Raw genomic sequence first — 20,362 nt, 5'->3', positions numbered from 1 at the left:
GCAGGCATCTCCTGGTTAATGCCTTGATCCCATGCAAGGAAGCTGCTGGGTCCCCAGGAGGTGCAGGAAGAGCTGGAGCACGTGTGGCTCAGGCTGGGAATGTTTGCTACCGAGGGAGCATACTGATATGAAGATGTTCATTACTTTCCTTGTTAATCACAGAGTCATTCAGGTTGGAAAAGACCTCTAAGACCACCAAGTCCAACCCCAGCCCACCCCCCTGTGCCCACTGACCACGTCCATCAGTGCCACATCCCCCCAATTCTTGTGTTGCTTTTCTAGTCCCGGTTAAAACCCACTTCTTGCAGCATAGACAAGACAGTTTTTGCAGCCATGGCACCAAACTTTCATCCTGTTGTTGCTCTTAGTAGATGTTGTAGTTGGGGTCTGTTGGTGTTTGTTAGATTCAGCATTTTATAACTATCATAAATTCATTCCGGGGGAGAAATATAATTACTTTTGCCTCCCATCTGTATTTCTAGCCATGATTGGAAGTGCTTAATGCAGGCACATTTCATCTGGCATAATGGGTGAGTTATTTGGTGACCTTTTTTTCTCCTTATCTAAAACTTCTCTCTCTCTCTTTTTTTTTTAATTATTTGGAAACAGAATGTCTTTAAAAGGAAGCATTTTTTGATCTGCTGTTAATGAATCACACATTGGCAGTGTTTTCCCCTACATGATAAACAGCGTTCTGGTAGTCTGTCAGATTAGTGAGCCACAAACTCTGAAATGCTTTATGCCTTTTTTGAGATGCCAATTTTGACAGCCATTATAGTCTACCCCCCAAATATCTTAGGCTTTATCGGTCTGAATGGAATTAATATTTTTGCTTTGGGATCTGAATCTACCTGTTGGGGTTTTTTTTTTGTTTTTTTTTCTTATTGTGATATTTTTCTGTTAGTGTGATGGAGGTCCAATTTGATGAAAGCTAAACTCTGGAGCTTTCCAGCCATCCAGAGCCAGCAATCAGTTGACGAATCCTTATGAAATGCCTAATAACGATCTGAGGTTAGTCATCCTTGTGATTCTGGTGCACAGCATTCCTTCAGGTATCAGCTCAACGTCTCTCTTACTCAAGGTATCCTCTCCTCAGTGACGTTTAATGTGAATGCTGAGATCTTCATCATTTGGGACCATTAAAGAGGCCAGTATGCTTCTTGGAGACTTGCTGTTAATCCTGCCCACATCAGGTTTGGGACTTATCCAGATTATCTCTGCAGTTCTAAATGGCTTCAAAAGAATCACAGAATCACAGAACGGATCCTTGGGTTGGAAGGGACCCCAGGGATCACAAAGCTCCAACCCCCCACCCCAGACAGAGCCACCAACCTCCACATTTAATACCAGCCCAGGCTGCCCAGGGCTCCATCCAAGCTGGCCTTGAACACCTCCAGGGATGGACAGGGCATCCACAGCCTCTCTGGGCAGCTGTTCCAGCACCTCACCACTCTCTTGGTAAAGAACTTCCCCATGACATCCAACCTAAATCTTCCCTCCTTCAACTAAAAACCATTTCCCCTTGTCCTGCTGTTATCTACCCTTGTAAAGAGTTGACTCCCCTCGTGTTTGTAGGCTCCCTTTGTGGACTGGAAAGCTGCAGTGAGGTCACCCTGCAGCCTTCTCTTCTCCAGTCTGAACAAGCCCAGCTCCCTCAGCCTGTCTTTGCAGGGGAGGTGCTCCAGCCCTCTGATCATCTTTGTGGCACTCCAAACGAGGAAGTTTTCTTCTTACTGTATATCTTCCCTGTGCTGCAGTTCTCTGTTACACAATCACTATATTATGCTGGAAAGACGACTACTATGTTGGGGACAAGTGCAATGATTCTTACGTTGAAATGAATATGACCCCTGCTGATGATGTAGGAGATTGTGTTGATTTATAGTTTCCCGTTGTGAACTTTGTTTCAAGTCTGCTTTGGATTCCTATTTTCTTTTGTTTTATTCTCTCATAGGTCAGTAACTTACCATTTGTCATCAGCAGAGGATTGTTACACTAGCTGGAACAATTAGTCTCAGTTAGACATCCAGTGATAAATGGGGTGGATGGGGAAAAAGGCTACCAATGAGTTTTGTTCCACCGTTAGGCTTCAATGAAGCTGGGAGCATGCTCCTCACTCACAAATAGGGATGATGTGTATCGTTTTCATGGACCCATCTGGTACATTTTCAGAACACGACTTCCCAGTTTTAATAGAGAATTGTTTTGTTGCAGGTATTCTGAACGAAGCTTGACAAAATGCGTTGGGATAACCATAGAGACCAGACCAGATTACTGCCTGAAGCGTCATTTGAGTGACATGCTGTCCTATGGCTGCACGAGGCTGGAGATTGGAGTGCAGAGTGTGTACGAGGATGTGGCCAGGGACACCAACAGGTGGGAAGGAGCTTTTTCAGCTCATTGCATGCTTTCTGGAAGCAAGCCTTAGCCTGTTTATTTGCACACCCGTTTAAGATTGATATTGAAACGCTCATTTCCATATGTCTGTAAGGAAAAAAATAATAGAAACATACAATCACCAAGGTTGGAAAAGACTCACAGGATCACCCAGTCCAACCATCCACCCATCACCAATAGTCCTCATTAAACCATGTCCCTCAGCACAACGTCCAGATGTTCCAAATAAACTGCAGTGGATTCATGGAATTCATTGTGGTGCTGTGTAGAGCATGGGAAATAGAGAAAAAATAGAGGTTTGTGATATTTTATTTTAAACTTATGATCTCTTCCCTTAGTGTATATTTCTCTCTCTTTTTTTTTCCCCCCTTTTTATTGCTTCATAAATAAATGCAGTATTGTGAAGTACAAAATATGCCCGGAGAGAGCTTGTACTTCTTGTCCTACATAATTCACAACCTTTAGTCTTGAGTAGATACCATGTGGTATAATCTGCTGTAGGTCCTTCGCTAGCCAGCAGGCCCTTCTCTGTACCAGATAGCTTATGGGAGAGAAGAGATGACACTGGCAAGTACAGAGGATGAGGCACAGCCAAAACCAGCACCTATTGACGGATGAACCACAGTCATTCCAGGTACACAGGATTTTTAGGAATGGCAAAATATGTTCACAGGAAGCTTGTGATTTATTCCTCATAATCTTCGACCTGTAGCCAAAAGCATAGTTGTCCTACGTAGGAGTGTGCACAATACATTCTTCATCCCATCCCTTACAGGCAAGAAAGCTAATCTTTTTTTTTTCCCCACTGCAAGTCTGATAATTGTGTGGATATTTTGAAAGAAATGATTCTTCTCTTGATTGTTTTTTCACTTGTGACGCTCATACAACTTGCCTTCCTTCTTATCTTGTATTCCAGTCACCTAGCAAAGACCTTTGATAGCCGTAATCATGCATAATGACAGATGGAGCGTGGTTCAATAAGCAGAACACATTTTTGTTCATACTCACCTTAAAGGCAGTAGTGCAAAACTGAAAATGTTGGGCATTTTCTTTTAGAGCCTTAAAGTAAGAGTCTGAAATGAGTTTCTTCCTGTGGGTTTAGCTGTAGTTTTGCTTGTTTGTGGAAGTGCAGGAAATCACTGCTATGAAACAGTCAGGCTGCAGGACTCGGTAGAGAGGAACGGCCATTTATTGAGCAGCCCAAGAGTTAGCAACTAATACTTATAGGTAGTGCTTTTCTCCTGTAGATGTCAGAGCTTTCCAAAGGAAAAGATCCATGCTAGGGAATTTGGCTAGATCTCACTCTTAGGCTGGATGTATCCGCTAATGGTTACTACTGACACATCATAAATTTAAGAAATCATTTCTTTTAAGCTTCTTTTTTTCACAAGCTCCTTTTAAAGATGTCCTGTCCTGAAGCGGAACTGTGAAGCTCCACTTAGCTCTCACTGCAGTCATCTTCAGCTTTCCTACAGCGTGCTGGATCAGAGCTGATGCCATAAATCATTCAAAGCTTTATGTCACTTCTGGCTTGTGAATTGCCTAATGAGCCCTTGCTTTCCTGCTGATGAACCAGAGGAACAATGAAGTTGTATATTACTATTTCACTCGGAAATAATCTTGTATAGAATTACATTTCTAAAGATTTTTGGTGTTTTTCGATCCTGCTTGCAGATTTCCTAAAAGACTTTGCAGGCTCTCTCAGGGCAGACAAAATACAGGCTGTCATTCATGCATCTTTCTCCAACGTTTTTGAACAATGTATTGGAATACACTTCTAGAGAAGGGTGATGCAAGTTTCTCTCTCTTTTGAAATGACCTCATTTTGCTTCTGTTCTTCTACTTTGTGGGGGATGTGTTTTGCTTTAAACTTTTAATATTTTGCTCGTAGCAAAATGTCAGATTACAACCAATTAGGGTAACTGTTTGGAAATTACTTTCTATTATGTTCCATAAGTCATTAGTGAGGTTTTTGAGTGCCTTGGGTGGCTGTGAGGCAGAAAAAATATTCAAGAACAGATCTAGGCATCAAATAATCAAGTTATTGATGCAGCTCAGATTCCACTTCCAATAAGAAAATAATTTTTATTTATGAAGCAAGTCTCCCATTTACTCCCCTCAGGCTACTCAAGGTCTTGAGTAATTCTGTCCTTGAACAGTCTCAGAAAATACTGTAATACTTCTGAAAAAAAAAACCATTAATAAAACTACCGTCATAAAACTACAGGTAGGGATTTAACAGAGGCGGAATATATAGGTAGAGAGAAAGAGAGGAAAAGATACTTAAAATCAGGGAAGTAGCTATTCGGTTTCGTAGAATCATGGAATCATTAAGGTTGGAAGAGGCCACTAAGTTTATCATGTCCAAACATCAACCCATCCCCACCATGCCCATTGACCATGTCCCTAATGATTGGTTAACATTAGGACTCAGCAGAAGGTGTGCTTTTGTCGAGATGCCCCACTGCGTTGATTTTTCACCCAAAAGACTGTTGAGTAAAGGAGGAGCCACCTGCTGAGCTGTCCTGTTGACAAGGGGTGAACTGGTGGGAAGGTGTGATGTTAAGGAAGTGGTGACTGGAAGAGAAAGAAAGTAGCAGATGCTGATAGATAGAAGTTTCCAGAGATGTCAACCAGTGCTGGAAGAGCCCGCGACTGGGCAAGATCAGAAACAAGGACTTGTTTCCATCATGGGAAGGCTGGTCACCTGGGGTGGGAACCTCCCTGGAGCTGTACAGTGATTCTCACTGCCCCATGGAGGCTTTCAAGAAAGAGAGGTCGATGTGGCACTTAGGGACGTGGTCAGTGGGCATGGTGGGGATGAGTTGGTGCTTGGGCTTCATGATCTTAGTGGTCTTTTCCAACCTTAATGATTCTGTGATTCTGTGGGGAGACAGAAGAAGTCTCCTGATCTGTGGAAGATGGAAGGAGAGGAGTTTGCTTGAGGCTGATGAGCTAGGTGTGATTCAACCTTCGTTCCTGCAGCCGTTCCCACTCTTGCCGAGCTCCTGCAGAGCAAATCTGAGCTCCTGTGATGTAATGTCAGCAACAGGGAACTCGAAATACTTCCAGACTCCCAATCCAGCCCATGGTTTGGAAGTTTAACCTCTCTCAGAAGCCACAAAGAGTTTGTTTTTCTTTAAAGGGAGTACTTGAGGGTTTGGCAAGCTTGGTGCAGAAGAGTTTTCTGACTAGCTGGCTTTATGTAGCTTCCATCCTTCCCCTTTTCCTGTTCTGGTACTTCTGTTTCTGATTACACTTGTTTTGATTTCATGTTGTCCTCAGCACAGTATGCTCATGCTGTGGCATCTCCTTGTGTCACTGCTGCACAAAGTGAATTTCAGCAGCTCACAGAAGTTCCTCAGGCTGTAGTTTGGAAAGTTGCAGCCTTAGGGTGGTTCATCTGCTAAAGAAGCAGCAAACTTGACTACTATTTGCCCTTACTTTAGTTTATTGTCATAGAAGCCGTGTTCCAAGACTTGAATGGTGGTAGACTGGTAATAAAGCTCATCCATGCTCACTTCCTAGAGAATAATCTGAGTTAAATACGTCAAAATATGTCTTCCTGTGTGTGATTTTGTGCTGCCTATCTTGGCTGCCTGGGGCTCTGAATCTCTTTTTCTCTCTTCCCAGAGGTCACACCGTGAAGGCTGTGTGCGAGTCGTTCCACTTAGCCAAGGATGCTGGCTTCAAAGTGGTGGCACACATGATGCCTGATTTACCAAACATGGGGCTTGAAAGGGACACCGACCAATTTGTTGTGAGTATGGCTCAGGATAACCAGGAGTTTCTGGTTTGTTCCATCGAATGCTTTCTCTCTTTCTTAGCTCAGCTACTAGTTACGATCGCGGCCAGAATTGTTTCTTAAGGACAAACAATTTAAATTTCATTTTTGAAGGTGGAAGGTAAGAAAGATTTGTTGAACTACTTCATCCAGAAAATTATATCCCTGCCTCCTGAAAGACTGAGTCACTCAGGTCTCTGTGGAACAGAGCTCTTCCGATATTAACTAAGGCTTTTACTTTTCTCCTAGTTGGTTTTCTTTCCTTGGCTTTAAAACAGTACCTGTTTCAAAGTTAAAAGCGTATTATCTCCAAGGTAATTAATTGCAAAATAGAGTGTATAGGTGTATTATATAGCAACTCTGTTCCTGGCTTGGCACTGTTCAATGCCTTCTTCAATGATGTGGAAGAAAATTTAGAATTATCTATAGAGAGATTGAAATGAGAAATGAAAGAGCAAATGGTAAACACTGTAGGGAATTAACCACTTTATCTGATAATGTAGATTTTTTTTCGTGATCTCATTATTGTAAAGTCCAAATTCATCGTCCTTCTAAAATAGTGCAGAAACTGCAGTCACAATGCAGGAATCACAGGTATATTTCTGTGCAAAGTCAGACCTTTAGTGCCAGGTGCTTTCTGGCACTAAAAAGCTATCACTGCGATGGAATATATTGTCTAGAAGTACAGGGAGGAAACAGGGGGCTTTCATGGAGTGCTGCAGACAGATAGGTTTAGAAGGAAGCAATCCAATGGGCAGCAGTTCAGTGCAGGAAGGAAATTCTGAAACCTGTGGTGGGCACTTCTTGTAAGTGGTTTTGTGCAGTATTCCTTGAGCATGTCGGTATCACGATGTCGTAGCACGTAGGAAATACTGCGTTCATGTGGCAATGTGAGAGGCTGGGATGGAGTGATGAAGTGGTGCTCACAAAAATAGGGATGTATTCAGTGACAGAGCTGAAAGTTAACTCAAAATTTCTGCCCCGGGTTCTGTTGCTCCTGGATTATTTTCTTACAGTGCTGGAGGAGATGGAGGGTAACAGTGGGCATCAAATTAGCCATGTAGTGATGTAATTGCTTGTGCTGAAGGGTATGGCAAAGTCTGACTCAATATCTAGTGAGGTTGCAACCATAGTTCTGGGTTCTTTAATGGATCTGTCTTTACTGAAGTTGCATTAGGCTGGGGAGGATTTATGGTGGAAGAATAGCAGCACTGACTGAAAGATTTAAAGAGCTAACCTTGGCTAAGAGTCAGCAAAGAGAACGCAGTAATCCCAAGTATTTGCAAGATGTAAAACTGGAGAGGGAGGAATTATTTAAAGCAGAATTACCAGCTTCTATGGAAGGTATTATTTTATTTAATGATGATTATTCTTTGCTGCTTATCCATGATAAGTAGCTGAGGCTTTTTCACGGTAGAATATGGAGTCACTCCTGCTTTAGTGCAGGAGCTTTGGGGAAGTATTTTTCCAGGAGTCTGCTTCGAAGGTATGGCTTCGTGTGATGCTCAGCTGCTCCCTGGCTGTGCAGCTGAAGAGCTGCCCTGCTTGTCAGGGTGATGCCATGCTGTGTTTCATCCTTTTATTAAGGGCAGTTGTTGCAGAAATAGAAGATGCAGAAGGCAAAGTCCTCAGGAAGAGAAGGCGAACATGGTGAAAAGGCAGAAATTTTGTGGGAAGGGATTAAAAGAAAGCTGGGAAGATCTTAGAATCATAGAATCATTCGTGTTGGAAAAGGGCTCAAAGATCACCAAACCCAGCCCACCCCCACCATGCCCACTGACCATGTTGAAGCTCATACAGTTGGCCTCAGCCCATCGATCAGCCTGTCCATATCCCTCTGTGGGGCCTTCTTACCCTCAAGCAGATAGAGCTTAGCATAGAAAAACAAGAGAAGAAAGCAAAGTGAAGAAGGTCAGCTCATTTAGAATACTTTTGCAAGAGAGATTGCAGCTTTAGGAGCTGGAAACACATCGGTGCTGATGGTGTGCCAGCCCTGGAACATGGAAAGAAGGAATTCACATGTTGTGACCAGGAGGGACAGCTAGGCCAAGCAAGGAATGAGACATGAAGAGAATTAAGAAATCATTGTTCTTAGAAAAGGAATTATCGGAGAATCATAGAATTCTCCAAGTTGGAGGGGACCTGTATGGATCACTGAGTCCAACTCCAGGCTCCACACAGGACCACCCAAAAATCAGACCACGGGGATCAGAAGTTTGGGATGAGGGGCTGGAATTGGCTGGAGGACCAGGAAAGAGAAATGTGAAGCAATGGAAAAAGAAGACCTGGTGATAGCTTAGGAGGGGGATTCAGGAACGCAGGGAGGGTGATGGGGTGATGGGCTCAAACGACAGCTATGTTAATGAGTTCAGAAGTTTGAAGAGGGACTCGCAGATCAAATTAAGATTGGATGCCAGTGAGCGTAGAGGTGAGGAGCTGGAGGATGAGTAATCAGTGTGGAGGATAAAACCCTCAAGTAGTAATGTGAATGCTGCAGAGTGAAGGGGAGAAATAAGACTTGAAGAGGCGGGCTGCTGGAGAAGGGCTGAGAGATCACAGCGACACGAAGAATTATAGCTGTGTTGTTTGAAAGAGAGGAGGATCTGAGGAAGGAGAGGAGGAACCCATGTGTGGGTGAGGGGAGACCTGCATGAAAGAGGCAGCTGTGATGTGGGTGCCCAGCAAAGTGATCACCGCGTGCTTCACAGAATGAAGCTGCAGGGGGCAAGAGAGGAGAGGTTGTGGATCACTGTGACATGTTTCAAGATGGAGTGGTAAAGCAGGCATGTTTTCTGTTTCAAATTCTCGGTACTTCTCAACCTGTCTTAAATGTTTTATAACTCCTTTTTGAAAGATCTTTTGTCTTAAGAGAGAAGGACCATTTGTTTGCTTTTGTTTTTCCCTGCTCTGGCAAACATAAGAGAAGTGCCCAGCAGACTGTAGTTCCTTCTGTCTGGCTGAATCCCCAGGACAGTACATTCTCTATTTCCTACCCCAAAATTTTATGTCATAGTTTTGAGTTGTTAAAAGCAGCTTATTTTTACGCAGTGCTGTATAAATGTTAGCTCCTGCTGGTAAATATTTGGACACTTGTATTGCATAAAAAATATAACAAACAGAGGAACCAAATGGAGAGCATCTGTTGTGTTCATGCAAGAGTCCTGAGCTGCTCATCAGTAGAGTAGTGCTGTGTTACACAGTTTGGGATTGCTTCACTGAAGTCTGTATCTTGCTCTGAGATACCTGTAATGTTGGAGGGACAAAGACAGCTGCGCCTTGTCGAGGATCCCTACAGATATTTGCTTGTGTGGTATTTCTAACTAGGTCTAGAAATGTATTTGCTGTGGTGCTAACTTCTTCTGTAGCCACGTGCTTTTCCGAGCAGGGAAAGGTAGGACAAAAAGGAACCGAGATGACTTTAGAAGGTCTAAACACTGCCTTCATAACCAGTTGATATATTAAGGATAGAGGTTTCTCTTGGGAAGATAATAACTTGCTGATTGTGCTGACTGCGTACTAAAAATACTGGGTGCTTCTTCAAATTGAACAGGCAATTATGGTGTCAGGAGTAACATTGCTTCTGTCCCTCATGACCTATTGATTTGGAAGTGTAACCTGCTGCTTGCACCCAGCAGAGAGGTCAGTCACTCTTTTGCAGGCATACTGAAGTTTTGTTTGTGTATAGCAACTGCATTCCTGGAAAGCATATTCATAATTATTTAGAACTGCGATTTATGGATAGGAGTCAATATATTAGACCTGCCTTTTGGTGTATGTACATATTCTCTCTTTGACAGTGAGTAGCAGGTGGGTGGCTTTCTGTCTGCCTTCATTATGAAGATAATTACGTTCTTTTCTCTTCTTTTTTTAACCAGAGTGGATGTGCCAGCTCTTGGTCTCAGCTATGTTGTGCTTCTCCACCCCTCCTTCCCCCTTATCCCTTTTCTCCCCCATTACCACCGATTCTTTTTATAGCCTCAGAGGATTTCCTTTCCACTTCAGGTCTTCTCACTGCGTTCCCAACACGGGAAGGCGCTGCAGGAGGCAGCACGCTCTGCTTCCTCCCACCACCCGTGTCCCTGTGCCAGGGAGGGAGGTAGTGTGCCCACACGCGTGCACACGCAGCCACACACACACTCCGCTGCTCACTGTTGGCAAATGCAAGCAGAACAGATAAGACCGCTTTGCAGAGCCTCACGTAGCAGGTGGTCGGAGAAAATAATTAGAATAATAGCTAGAATAAATCAAGGGCTCAGCGGGAATAATGGAATTGTTTCCAGAGCAGACACCTCATTCTGTGGAACACGATAAACACTCAGCCCTGCTCTTGTAGCACGAGAGAGATGAGGTGACTCTAGGGGTAAATGGTTGGGAGGATTCATGAATCACACTTGCCAACAGGGCTACCAAGCAGAACTTTAGGATTGAAGCAGAAACTTTAGGAGGCTGAAGAATTCCCAGTGTAGTGTTGCTAATTCCTTGTTCTGTATCTGCAGAGCCGCTGAGTGGCAATAGTATAACCAGCGAACTGTATCTGTTGTATAATAAACACTGCTAAGGTAGTAACCTTTATTAGTGTAGGATGTGTTGCTATGTTTGCTTGCATTCTCTTGATGACCTTTGCCAAGACATGGTTTGCTGTTGTGGTTCCTCTTGGTGCTTTGTGAGGGATGGCTGCAAGCCCATCTCAAATGACTTTAAGGGCCTGCGTGAAGGAAAAGAACAGGGAGGAGGACGAGAAGATTGTAGAATCCTGGCATTGTTAAGGTTAGAAAAGACCTTTGAGATCCCCAAGCCCAACCCCAGCCCATCCCACCATGCCCACTGCCCACATCCCTCAGTGCCACGTCCCCATGGCTCTGGAACACCTCCAGTGACGGTGACCCCACCACCTCCCTGGGCAGCTGTGCCACTGCAGCACTGCTCTTTATGAGAAGAAATTGTTCTTAACATCCAACCTGAGATGAGGAATTTCAAGCGTGAGAGATGTCTGTCACAGCAAGTCACTGAGAGAACCTTCCAGCTCTGAAGACATACATTGCATAAAGTTAGGAGATGCTGGCTGGAAACACAATGTTGGTCCCTCCGTGCTGAGAAACTGTTTTTTTTTTCATTGAGGAAATCCTTGAGGAAAGCTTTTGATTTCATTCTTTCCATCCAAAGTCTCATCTAAATAGAAGCATGAGGGTCAAAGCACGGGGAGGGCCCATTACTGCTCAGTGCTGGGGACGAACATCAGACTGAAGGGATTTGGTTCCATTCAGTAGAGCCATTCTTGCAGTCTTTAAATAAAACACAGTCATTGAATTATTTTGGTCCAGTAAAAAACCATCCTTTTCTTACAGTCATGTGTCAGGCTGTATTTTTTTTTTCCTAAAGGAATTGCTAAATAAGCACTTCTCAGAAATAGACTCATGTTAGTGAAATGCTCAATGCATCCGAGCTTCAGTAAGCAGAGGGCTGCAGCCTCAACTTGCTGTGTTGGACGTCAGGGAGAAAAATAATGGCTAAGTAAGGCGATGGCTGTTCCTTCTCATTCTGATCTATTTGGTGTTGTAAAACTTTAAATACTGTTGTATCACCTTTAACTGTAAATAAGGAAATGGTTTTCCTGAGGGCTTTCATTTTTATTAGGGAGACGAAATTCATAATGAGGGTAATATATTACAACTCTATCAGGAGCTTTTAATAACTGTAATAAAAAACAATAGTTAGGCTGCTGATCTCCATTGATTTTTTAATTTTTTTTTTTTTTACTCGTTTGGGAAGACAATTATCTGTGTTTTTAAATATAGCTCTGAAATGTTTAGTGGGGTAAATGACTTTCCTTTCAATTCCTCCTGAGCATCTCATTGAAGCACCACTGCTGGCAGGTAGCCAGCGTTACCTCCGAAACTTCTTCTGCTGTTGTTTTTTTCATGGGCCCATTTGCAGGAACAGATTAGGAGATGTTTAACGACCAGCCCTTCTGAAACAGCTCCTGGGGCTTCTCCTGGAAGCTTACTAAATGTTAGGACAAGAAAGCTCTTCGCTTCGGAACCAATTCTAGTTGCATGAGCGATGGCCAACGCTGTGGTCATTTTTATGTTAATGGGAATCGTGGTAGTAAGGAACAGGCTATGTTTAGAAGCTGTTGTCACAGATAATTGCACTGATATTTCTGTGGATAAAATACCCAGAGAAAGGCCCAGTGTGTGCCCACTTCTGCAGATGGTCAAATTGTGTGCACAAAGCTGCTCTCCCTCTCCGGTGTCTGTGTGGAAGCAACTTTCATTTGCTCACTGGGTGTGTTTGCAGCAGCTCTGGGTACACTGCCTCTAAAGCACATCAGATTTTGCTCTTTGGTTATGTGCAAGGCGAGGAAAAAGTGAGAGGTAAAGCTGCAGTGCTCTGTGTGATGATGTGCAAGAGCAGAACCAGCTGAACAGGACAACTGATCCCTTCTGCATCACCTGGGGACCCACACGTAACATGTGTGTCCCACACTGCAAAATGCAGAGGGTGAGGATTCCAGGGGCAGCGCGGTCTTAACCACATTGCATTGCACTGCACACAGACGGCGCGTGCTGTTATACCTTTGTATGAACATGACAAACTGCAAGGCTCTGTGGGGAAAAGGCACACTTACTGCGGGTCTTGGACTGCTTCCTTTGTCTTTCTGAATTAGTATTTTGTCCACACACGCAATTTCCTGCAGCGTGCTGGCCGTAAAAGTTATAATAATAACCATTGCTATCTTTATAATAGTTTCCCATTCAGAAAAAGCTTCTGCTAAATATGAAGGTACAGATGAGACCCTTTTTTTACCCAAACTAAAAGATCATTTTGGCACTTAACAATCCCCCAACAACTGCGGGTTGCGTAGGCTCACGCAGTTGCTCTATCTGTTCAAGTGGTGGTTTTCAAGCCAGCATTCTGCAGTTGTTTTCTGGGGCTCTTTCACTAAGGCCCCTTGCTGCTGAAGTCAGTAACGAGCATATGTCTGGGAACATAAAGCCAAATGGAAAGGAATACATAACATGATGCGTCTTGAGTAGGGAGTGCAGATTTTCCAGGCATTTAGGCAAACAGAGCATCGTTCAGTGAGATATGTATTTCAGCACAACTCGGCAGCAGCAAGCTTACCACCAGGGTGGGCAAACCATGAAGTCCAAATTAAATCCTGAAGGATTCAGTTTTCTTCTTTTCTCTAAAGCATACTGGAAAAACAGAATGGTTTTGCTGTGAACGTAGTAACAGAGAGAGCGTTTTGTAGGGCTGCATGGGGTGGGAGAGAGCACGTGGCTGTATTGATGCTTGTTATGTAAAGGAGAGTTCTAATGAAGGGGAATTAGATTGTCAAAAACACTGTAGAGTTGCTGGTCTCAATGATTTTTCGGGTAGAAGACATTCTTTAAAGTGATCTGTGTTGCAAAACTTGTGTACTAATTTCAGACAATGAAAAATGCTTTATTTCCTGTACTTAGCCCTAGGGGAAAGCTGACCCTCCCAGGAACGTGAAGACCAGAGTCCTGTGCTTGGTAAAAGTGAAGGTGAAACTTCACAGCAAATTGATTGAGGTATTCTCATGGGTTTCTCCAAAACTGCGTAATAAATGGAGAGTCACTTGGAGCACCTGCAAGATGGAGCAGATGGGACTGCTCGGTGCGGTGAGCACAATCTGGAGAGACTTGTCTGGTGTTCACGTAGGTACTGTGTTCAGGAGTCAAAACCACGCTCCAAGGTCGTGCTGTTGATGCCCAAGGCGTCTTCCAAATGTTAAATGTCTCTTTTATTATTGAGTTGTACTGCAGTGCCTGGGACTGTCATAGTCGAGAATCATGCAGAGAGCGACTATCCAGCTGAGCGTTAGACAGGAGGCAACCTGTAGGTCCAAACCAGGGATAAAAGTGACTCTGGGAAGTATGGGATGGCAGTCATGTTCCTCGTTCACCTGGCAGCAGCAGTTCCCTGTGCTGTGTGTAGAATTAGGGTATTTATGACACTGAGGCTCACAGTGTTGGTAAATAACTTACTGAAGACAACATCTCATCTGTGGACTAAATGCTTCTGTAAATTAGTTTGTCTGCACTGTTGTTGTGATGTTGCACTCCAAGCAAGAGTCGTTTGTTTCTGTGTTTAATGTGATAATGCTTTCTTACTGATACTGACTATATGTCTGACTTGTGTTGGACGCTGCTGGAAAAGTTCCCTTTGGTATATCCAACTAATATGAGGAAAGATACTAGGCAACATTTCTTCTCATAAAGAGCAGTGCTGCAGTGGCACAGCTGCCCAGAGAGGTGGTGGGGTCACCATCCATGGAGGTGTTCCAGAGCCGTGGGGATGTGGCACTGAGGGACGTGGACAGTGGGCACGGTGGGGTGGGCTGGGGTTGGACTGGGTGATCCTAGAGGTCTTTTCCAACCTGAATGAATCTGTGTAGATTGTGTTTTTGAAGCTATCAGGGAAGGTGAAGGAAGAACAGCGTTCTGCACTTTGAAAGGTGAATTACAACATCTTTTATGGTGTTTTCTCTGGACATTGCCACTCACACCTACTTTTCTGATTTGGAACTCAAAGTCTAAGTATGAGGTGCTACGGAGCAACCTCAAGTAGGCATGTAGGTTATTCTGTTTAGTGGCAACTAAAAAGTACATTTAATTTGAGCTATTGCAGCAGTTCAGTGTGAGATATCAGGGTCCTCTGTGATGTGCTGCTGATGAAATTCTTTAATATTGTCAGCCTGTACCTGTAGGAATTCAAAGGCTAGCAAGATGTGCAAGAAATTTACTACTGTGCTCCAGTGTGCTCCAATGTGCTTTTTTCTTCGGGTTAAGTTAATATATACCATTCTTGAAGAAATTGGCAGACAGGTGGGCTAAGGAAGGTGTTAGTCATAGTCACAGAACTGACCTTTTGTAGCAGATCCATTGGGCATTACGACACTGTGTTCTTGGCTTAGTAGTTCCCAAAAATCATATTTTACATACGATATGGTGAAATTTGACAGCTTGAATATGTCAGGAACGGAAAAAGGTTTTATTACATAGCTGTCAATAGGCAGGAAAACTATAACAATCAACTGGAAAATGGTCTTTGTTCTCTTCATTACAAAGTGCTTTACAGCTGCCCTCCAGAGAGCTGGAAGTTGGGTTCATCAGCTCTGGAACCTTTTTGCCCCATGGCCACATCTGTAGGTTTTGTCATGAGTGCGGACATCAAGCACAAGTGACGTGTTTTCTTTCAGCTTTAGGCCTGCCTCCCTTTGAATCAGTTTTATAGGGATTCATTGTCATATTTATCCACATTTATGTGTATGTCAGGGTACACGTTTGAGGGGAGGTTAATTAAAAATGTTGCCACGTGGTACTGTGTTTGCATCAGGCATCGTTGATGCAGCAGGAGGGTTTGCTAACTGCAGCATGGAGTCAAGCCCCTAAAGAACTGTTTGATGGACCCAACGTCTGTTCTCTCTGAGGATGGGTAACACTCCTGTACCTCACAGGTCTCTCTGGAGATACTCAAAACCTGCCTGGATGCTTTCCTGTGCAATCTGCTGTAGGGAGCCTGTTTTTGCAGAGGTTTGGACTGGGGGATCTCCAGAGATCCCTTCCAACCCCTGCTGTTCCGTGGTTCTGTGATTTGGCACGTGTGATTTCTGCATGCCATCTTTATATAAACCCAAGGCAAGTTTGGAAATTCCCAAGGTTATATTAGAAAAATATTTCAATTGTATTTTAATTATATGTATTTAAGATAAGTGCCTGTTAAAGATACCGTGAAGTGTGGGTGTGCACAGTCAGCAGAACAAGCTCCAGCTTGCCATAGGTGAAATACTAGAGCATTTGCTTTTCTCTTCTGTAGCAGACTGATCTGCCTTATTGTTACCGTATGTTTTGCATTGTCTTTGTGTCCACATAGGCTTGGCTGCTTTAGTCAGAAGGTATGTGCAGTTATGGCATGGTTGGGGCTGGAGGCACCTTTGTGTCCCTCTGGTCCCTCCCAGCCCCAACAGGACCACCCAGAGCAGGGTGCCCAGCGGCTGTAGGAGATCCCACCAGGAGGAGCCCCCACCGCTTTCTGCTCCCTGTGCTGGGGCTCTGGCACTCCCCAGCACAGCAGTGCTGCTGATGGGCAGCTCCTGGGCTCCAGGTTGTGCCCAGAGCCTAGCTCTGTCCCTTTGCACTTCCTGTAGGGGTTTATGGCCATGGTGGGATCCTTGCACTGGACCAAGCAGCCCCAGCTCTCTCAGCACTCCTCTCAGCAGAGCTGCTCCAAAATAGTGATAGCTTTTGTAGCAGCAATGGTGGATGTTGGTGTTACGGCAGTAGGGACAGAGCTTTCCCACCGATATCCCATTAAATCTTGTTTCTGTATGACAGGTGACAGCAGAGAGGCAATCTGACAGTATGACATCTGACATGGAAGTGTGTATGGAGAAAATGGGGTGGAATTGAATTCCTCCATGCCAAAAAAATTGCACCCACTGGCATACGGTGACACTCATGAACATTTATGGAGACCAAACAGTAGATATGAGCACAGTCAGGTGGTGATGGTGTATTTCAACAGTTATGACAGTGATGTGAAAGACAAGTCATGTTCTGGACATGTGCAGGTAGTGCTCAGTTTGACAAACATGGTAAAAATTTATTAATCTTTGGCAAAAAAGAAGCGGAACTAATGGTGGAGACTGTGTTGAAAAGTAGTGTTTTGTAGATGAGAATTTGCTCTATCAAATAATGTTATTGTGCTCTTTGTGTCTGTTGTAGTTTCCGCAGAAATAAATAGGAGGCATTACTTTCGGAGCAACCAACGTATATAATAGCAGCCTATTCCAGCACGCAGTAAAAAGGCCCTGCTTGGTCTCTACTTCTCGGTCAGTAGGCCATTGTAAGTGTCAGTGAATGCAGATCCTATCATTACATTTTAATTAGACCAGCATTTACAAGAGAGAGGGGAAAATGCAAATCTCAAGTTAAAACGGAGCCACATTTTTGAGCCACGAGCTTCTATTAATGCATATAATTAAACTACTAAGTGATTGTTCATTCCCCGTAGAGTTGGAAGTGTCACTCAACGCAGTAGCTTTCAAGTGTTACCACTATTCATAGTTATAAATAATACAGCTGGTGGAGATAAGGAATGCTGTAATATGGGGAGTGAAGATAATGTTCATCTTAATGCAGACGGACGTGAATTTAATCATCTGCTTAATACAGGGACTATACCAAAGGAACAATTTCAAATATGTTTATGGAATTGGACTGAAGCACGTGGTTTCTAGTGGGCAGTCATTAAAAAATAGGTTTTGGTGACCTTTATTCTTAACAAAACCTGACATTTTTCTAAATTGCTTCACAAAAATTGCTTCACTTATCCTATATCCTATCTCCTGCTACCGTTGAGAGCAGGAAGATTAAAGGTGGCAACTGAATGGTTTGTAAGAAGGTGAAATGGAATCCCATAAAAAAAGGAGCATTATCTTTTTGGACCAAGGGGAAGAACTGAGGCTTTGGGGTCTTTCTAAAATACGTTTCTAATTTCTCTGTGCTCGGCGCGGTACGATCGGATTAAAACAGAAAGATGCTATCTTTTAATATTGGCTGCTGTGTGCTATGACCAAACTTGGAAATGGGACTGAACCACTGCGTGGTCTGATTATGGTTCCAAATTGTTTGACCTTTCTGTTGCCGCTGTGAACAGATACATGATGGGCTGACAGGTCTACAATTTTAAAAGGTTGCTGCAAATGTGTGTGGAAGTGAAATGTTTGAGCACAGGTCTTCATCTCCTTATCCCATCTCATATTCTGAGCTTTTTTGGGGTTCAGGTTAGCATTACATTGACTTTGCATTTTAATGTCAGTGGTGTTGGACAACAATTACAGTGCCGTGCAATTTTCCACGCTCAAAGCAATTGATGGGGGTTGAACAAAAGAATTCCATCGTGCACTTTGGTATGTGTGCCTTGATGGAAAAATCAGTGGCTTCTTGGCATCTAAATGACTAACTTTACACTCATCGGGCCCTGATTACTCATAGTGGCAGGGAGTTTATGAGGTGCAGGATGAATGGATCCTACAGATGCTGTTAGCTTTAATAACAGGGAACTTTCTTCAACAAAGGTGTATGCTAGTAAAATCAATTACCGTTCTCATAAAACATGTTAGCAGCTCACTTGTATAACCTTGTAGGCTGAATGTGTGCTGATGGGTTCTTATTAAGATTCATTGTTTGTAATTCGTAGAGCAGCTGTTCCTACAAGGAAAGTACATTTAATGGAGCTCAGGTGAAGCACAAAAAAGTCTGAATTCTGGTTACTTGGTGTATTATTTGTTGTGAAAGGGTGCTTAACACTGCATAAATAGGGCACTGTTACAAGGGATGTTATGTTAGGGTATGAAAAGATCTCTGTTTGTGAGCCTCCAGGTTTAAAAGTTTTGGCTGATCTTAATTTTTACATATATATACATTTCTTAAAACACAGTGACAATCCCTCTCATCCTGTCTTTGCACACGCATTTTAAATTCAACTCTAGCATCCATCTTCATTATATGAGGAGTGTTAAGTGCTCCTAGGCTTAGCCTTTAGCTAGAGGGGAGAAAACGGGAAGTTCAGAGAAAATGAGTTCAGTAGCTTTGAAGCTGTTTGTGTTTCCTTTTGGAATATTCATGTGAGAGCTCTACGCCACATCCTCAAGTGATTGGAAAAGACTGGAAATAGATAGGGATCCTTTCTCCCCAGGTCTTCTTTAACCTCTTGCATCACAGTGCGTTAGCAGATGTGGATTAAGTCATGATCGAGTGCTTGCTGGGTCTGATGGAAGCCCTCCTGTGGACTCCAGAGGTCTTTGGACGGTGATCTCTGGAACAAATGTTGTTCAAGGGATTTAAGTTGTTTTGGCTGGAAGCTGTTCTGAACACTTTTATCAGTTGAAGACACCTTTTAAGGTGTCTAATTAAAAAAAAAAAAGAAAGGAAAGGCTACAGCTACTAGTAAAGCTTTGAATGTGTTGGCATTTTATAGTTCCTTTGTTTCATGGGAGACTTAATCAGAACTGTTTACAAATGGGAAAAGGTGAAGTCTTTAAATGTTGGGATTTACAGAAACCTATTAAAGTTTACCACCAAAAAAAAGGGGGGGTTAGGAAGAAAGGGGACACTGCTTTGCTGTGTTTTCAAAATTATTTCAAAAGTTCAACTTGATGGATATATTGGGGAATAATTTAAGAAATAAATAAGGAATAGTGCTACTATTTTAATGTCAGTGTTACTGAAATACGAAGCATTATCAGCTCATGTAATGACATAAAATAAGCAGTATGTAGGAAGTGGCAAAATTCATGCTGTGATTGGAAACCTTAACTTTGACCTTGCCTTTGACTGCTGGGTGATTTTAACTTCAGCGCTGTGTTGATGCGTTTGCCTTTAATCTGCAATGTAAATCAGTGACTGTTTTAAATATTCTGACTGGTGAATCATAGATGCTTTTGCATTCAGTTCGGTGTTGTTGCAAATAATAAAGCGCAGCCTCACTGGAAGCTTTTTTCCTTGCTGGAGTGGCGTATTTACCTTCCCGTGGCTCATTGTGGAAGCATCATTGCCTTCTTACTGTAATGTCTTGCTCTTCTTCAGTGCTGCTTGGCCACGTTACTCCTCATTAGAGCAGTCACTTCTTAAAAGATCGTCTCATTCTTTCTTTCACAGTTGCTTTCTTTTATGCTAGAGCACCTCTAACCACCCACAGAAGTCTGCCCTTTTGGATTCCTACAATGGCTTGGGTTGGCAGGGACCTTGGAGATCATCCAGTTCCGAGCCCCCTCCATGGTCAGGGTTGCGACCTACTAAATCAGGCTCCAGCTTAGGCTGCTTGGATGGGCATGGATGGTTGCCTTCTTAACCAGCCACCAGCAATATCCACCTGTAACCTTGAGCTGACCCCTCAGGGCTGGAGGGCCACTTTGGAGGAATGCATTAAGCAGACATGCTGTTGTCATGTGGACACAGATCCTATTTCTGATGTCACTTCACCTCCACTGCTCAATAGGCTGCTATGTAAGCCCTGGCCATTGCTAAAACAAAAGTAAAGCTCTGCCCAAAATGCATGCTGGCTCTCCCAGGTCGGGGAGGTGAGTCATCCTGGCTGGGAGCTGCAGGTGTGAGCAGGGCAGGGGGCAACCCAGTGCCCCCAGTACAT

At 43.4% G+C, this 20,362-nt stretch overlaps 1 protein-coding gene across 1 annotated transcript in view; it reads left to right on the top strand.

Moving 5' to 3' along the window:
• The window catches only part of ELP3 (elongator acetyltransferase complex subunit 3), an 83,354-nt gene that overhangs the window by 24,126 nt on the left and 38,866 nt on the right, over positions 1–20,362 (top strand). Inside the window, exons 8-9 of the mRNA NM_001039293.2 lie at positions 2,215–2,376; positions 6,031–6,157. Coding sequence (NP_001034382.1) covers positions 2,215–2,376; positions 6,031–6,157 — 289 coding nt within the window. The remainder of the gene's footprint in view (positions 1–2,214; positions 2,377–6,030; positions 6,158–20,362) is intronic.

The sequence above is a fragment of the Gallus gallus genome, chromosome 3 (genome assembly GCF_016699485.2).
Source record: "Gallus gallus isolate bGalGal1 chromosome 3, bGalGal1.mat.broiler.GRCg7b, whole genome shotgun sequence".
NCBI lineage: Eukaryota > Metazoa > Chordata > Aves > Galliformes > Phasianidae > Gallus > Gallus gallus.
Note: the sequence above shows the minus strand (reverse complement) of the source record. Positions and strands in the feature narration are given on the sequence as shown.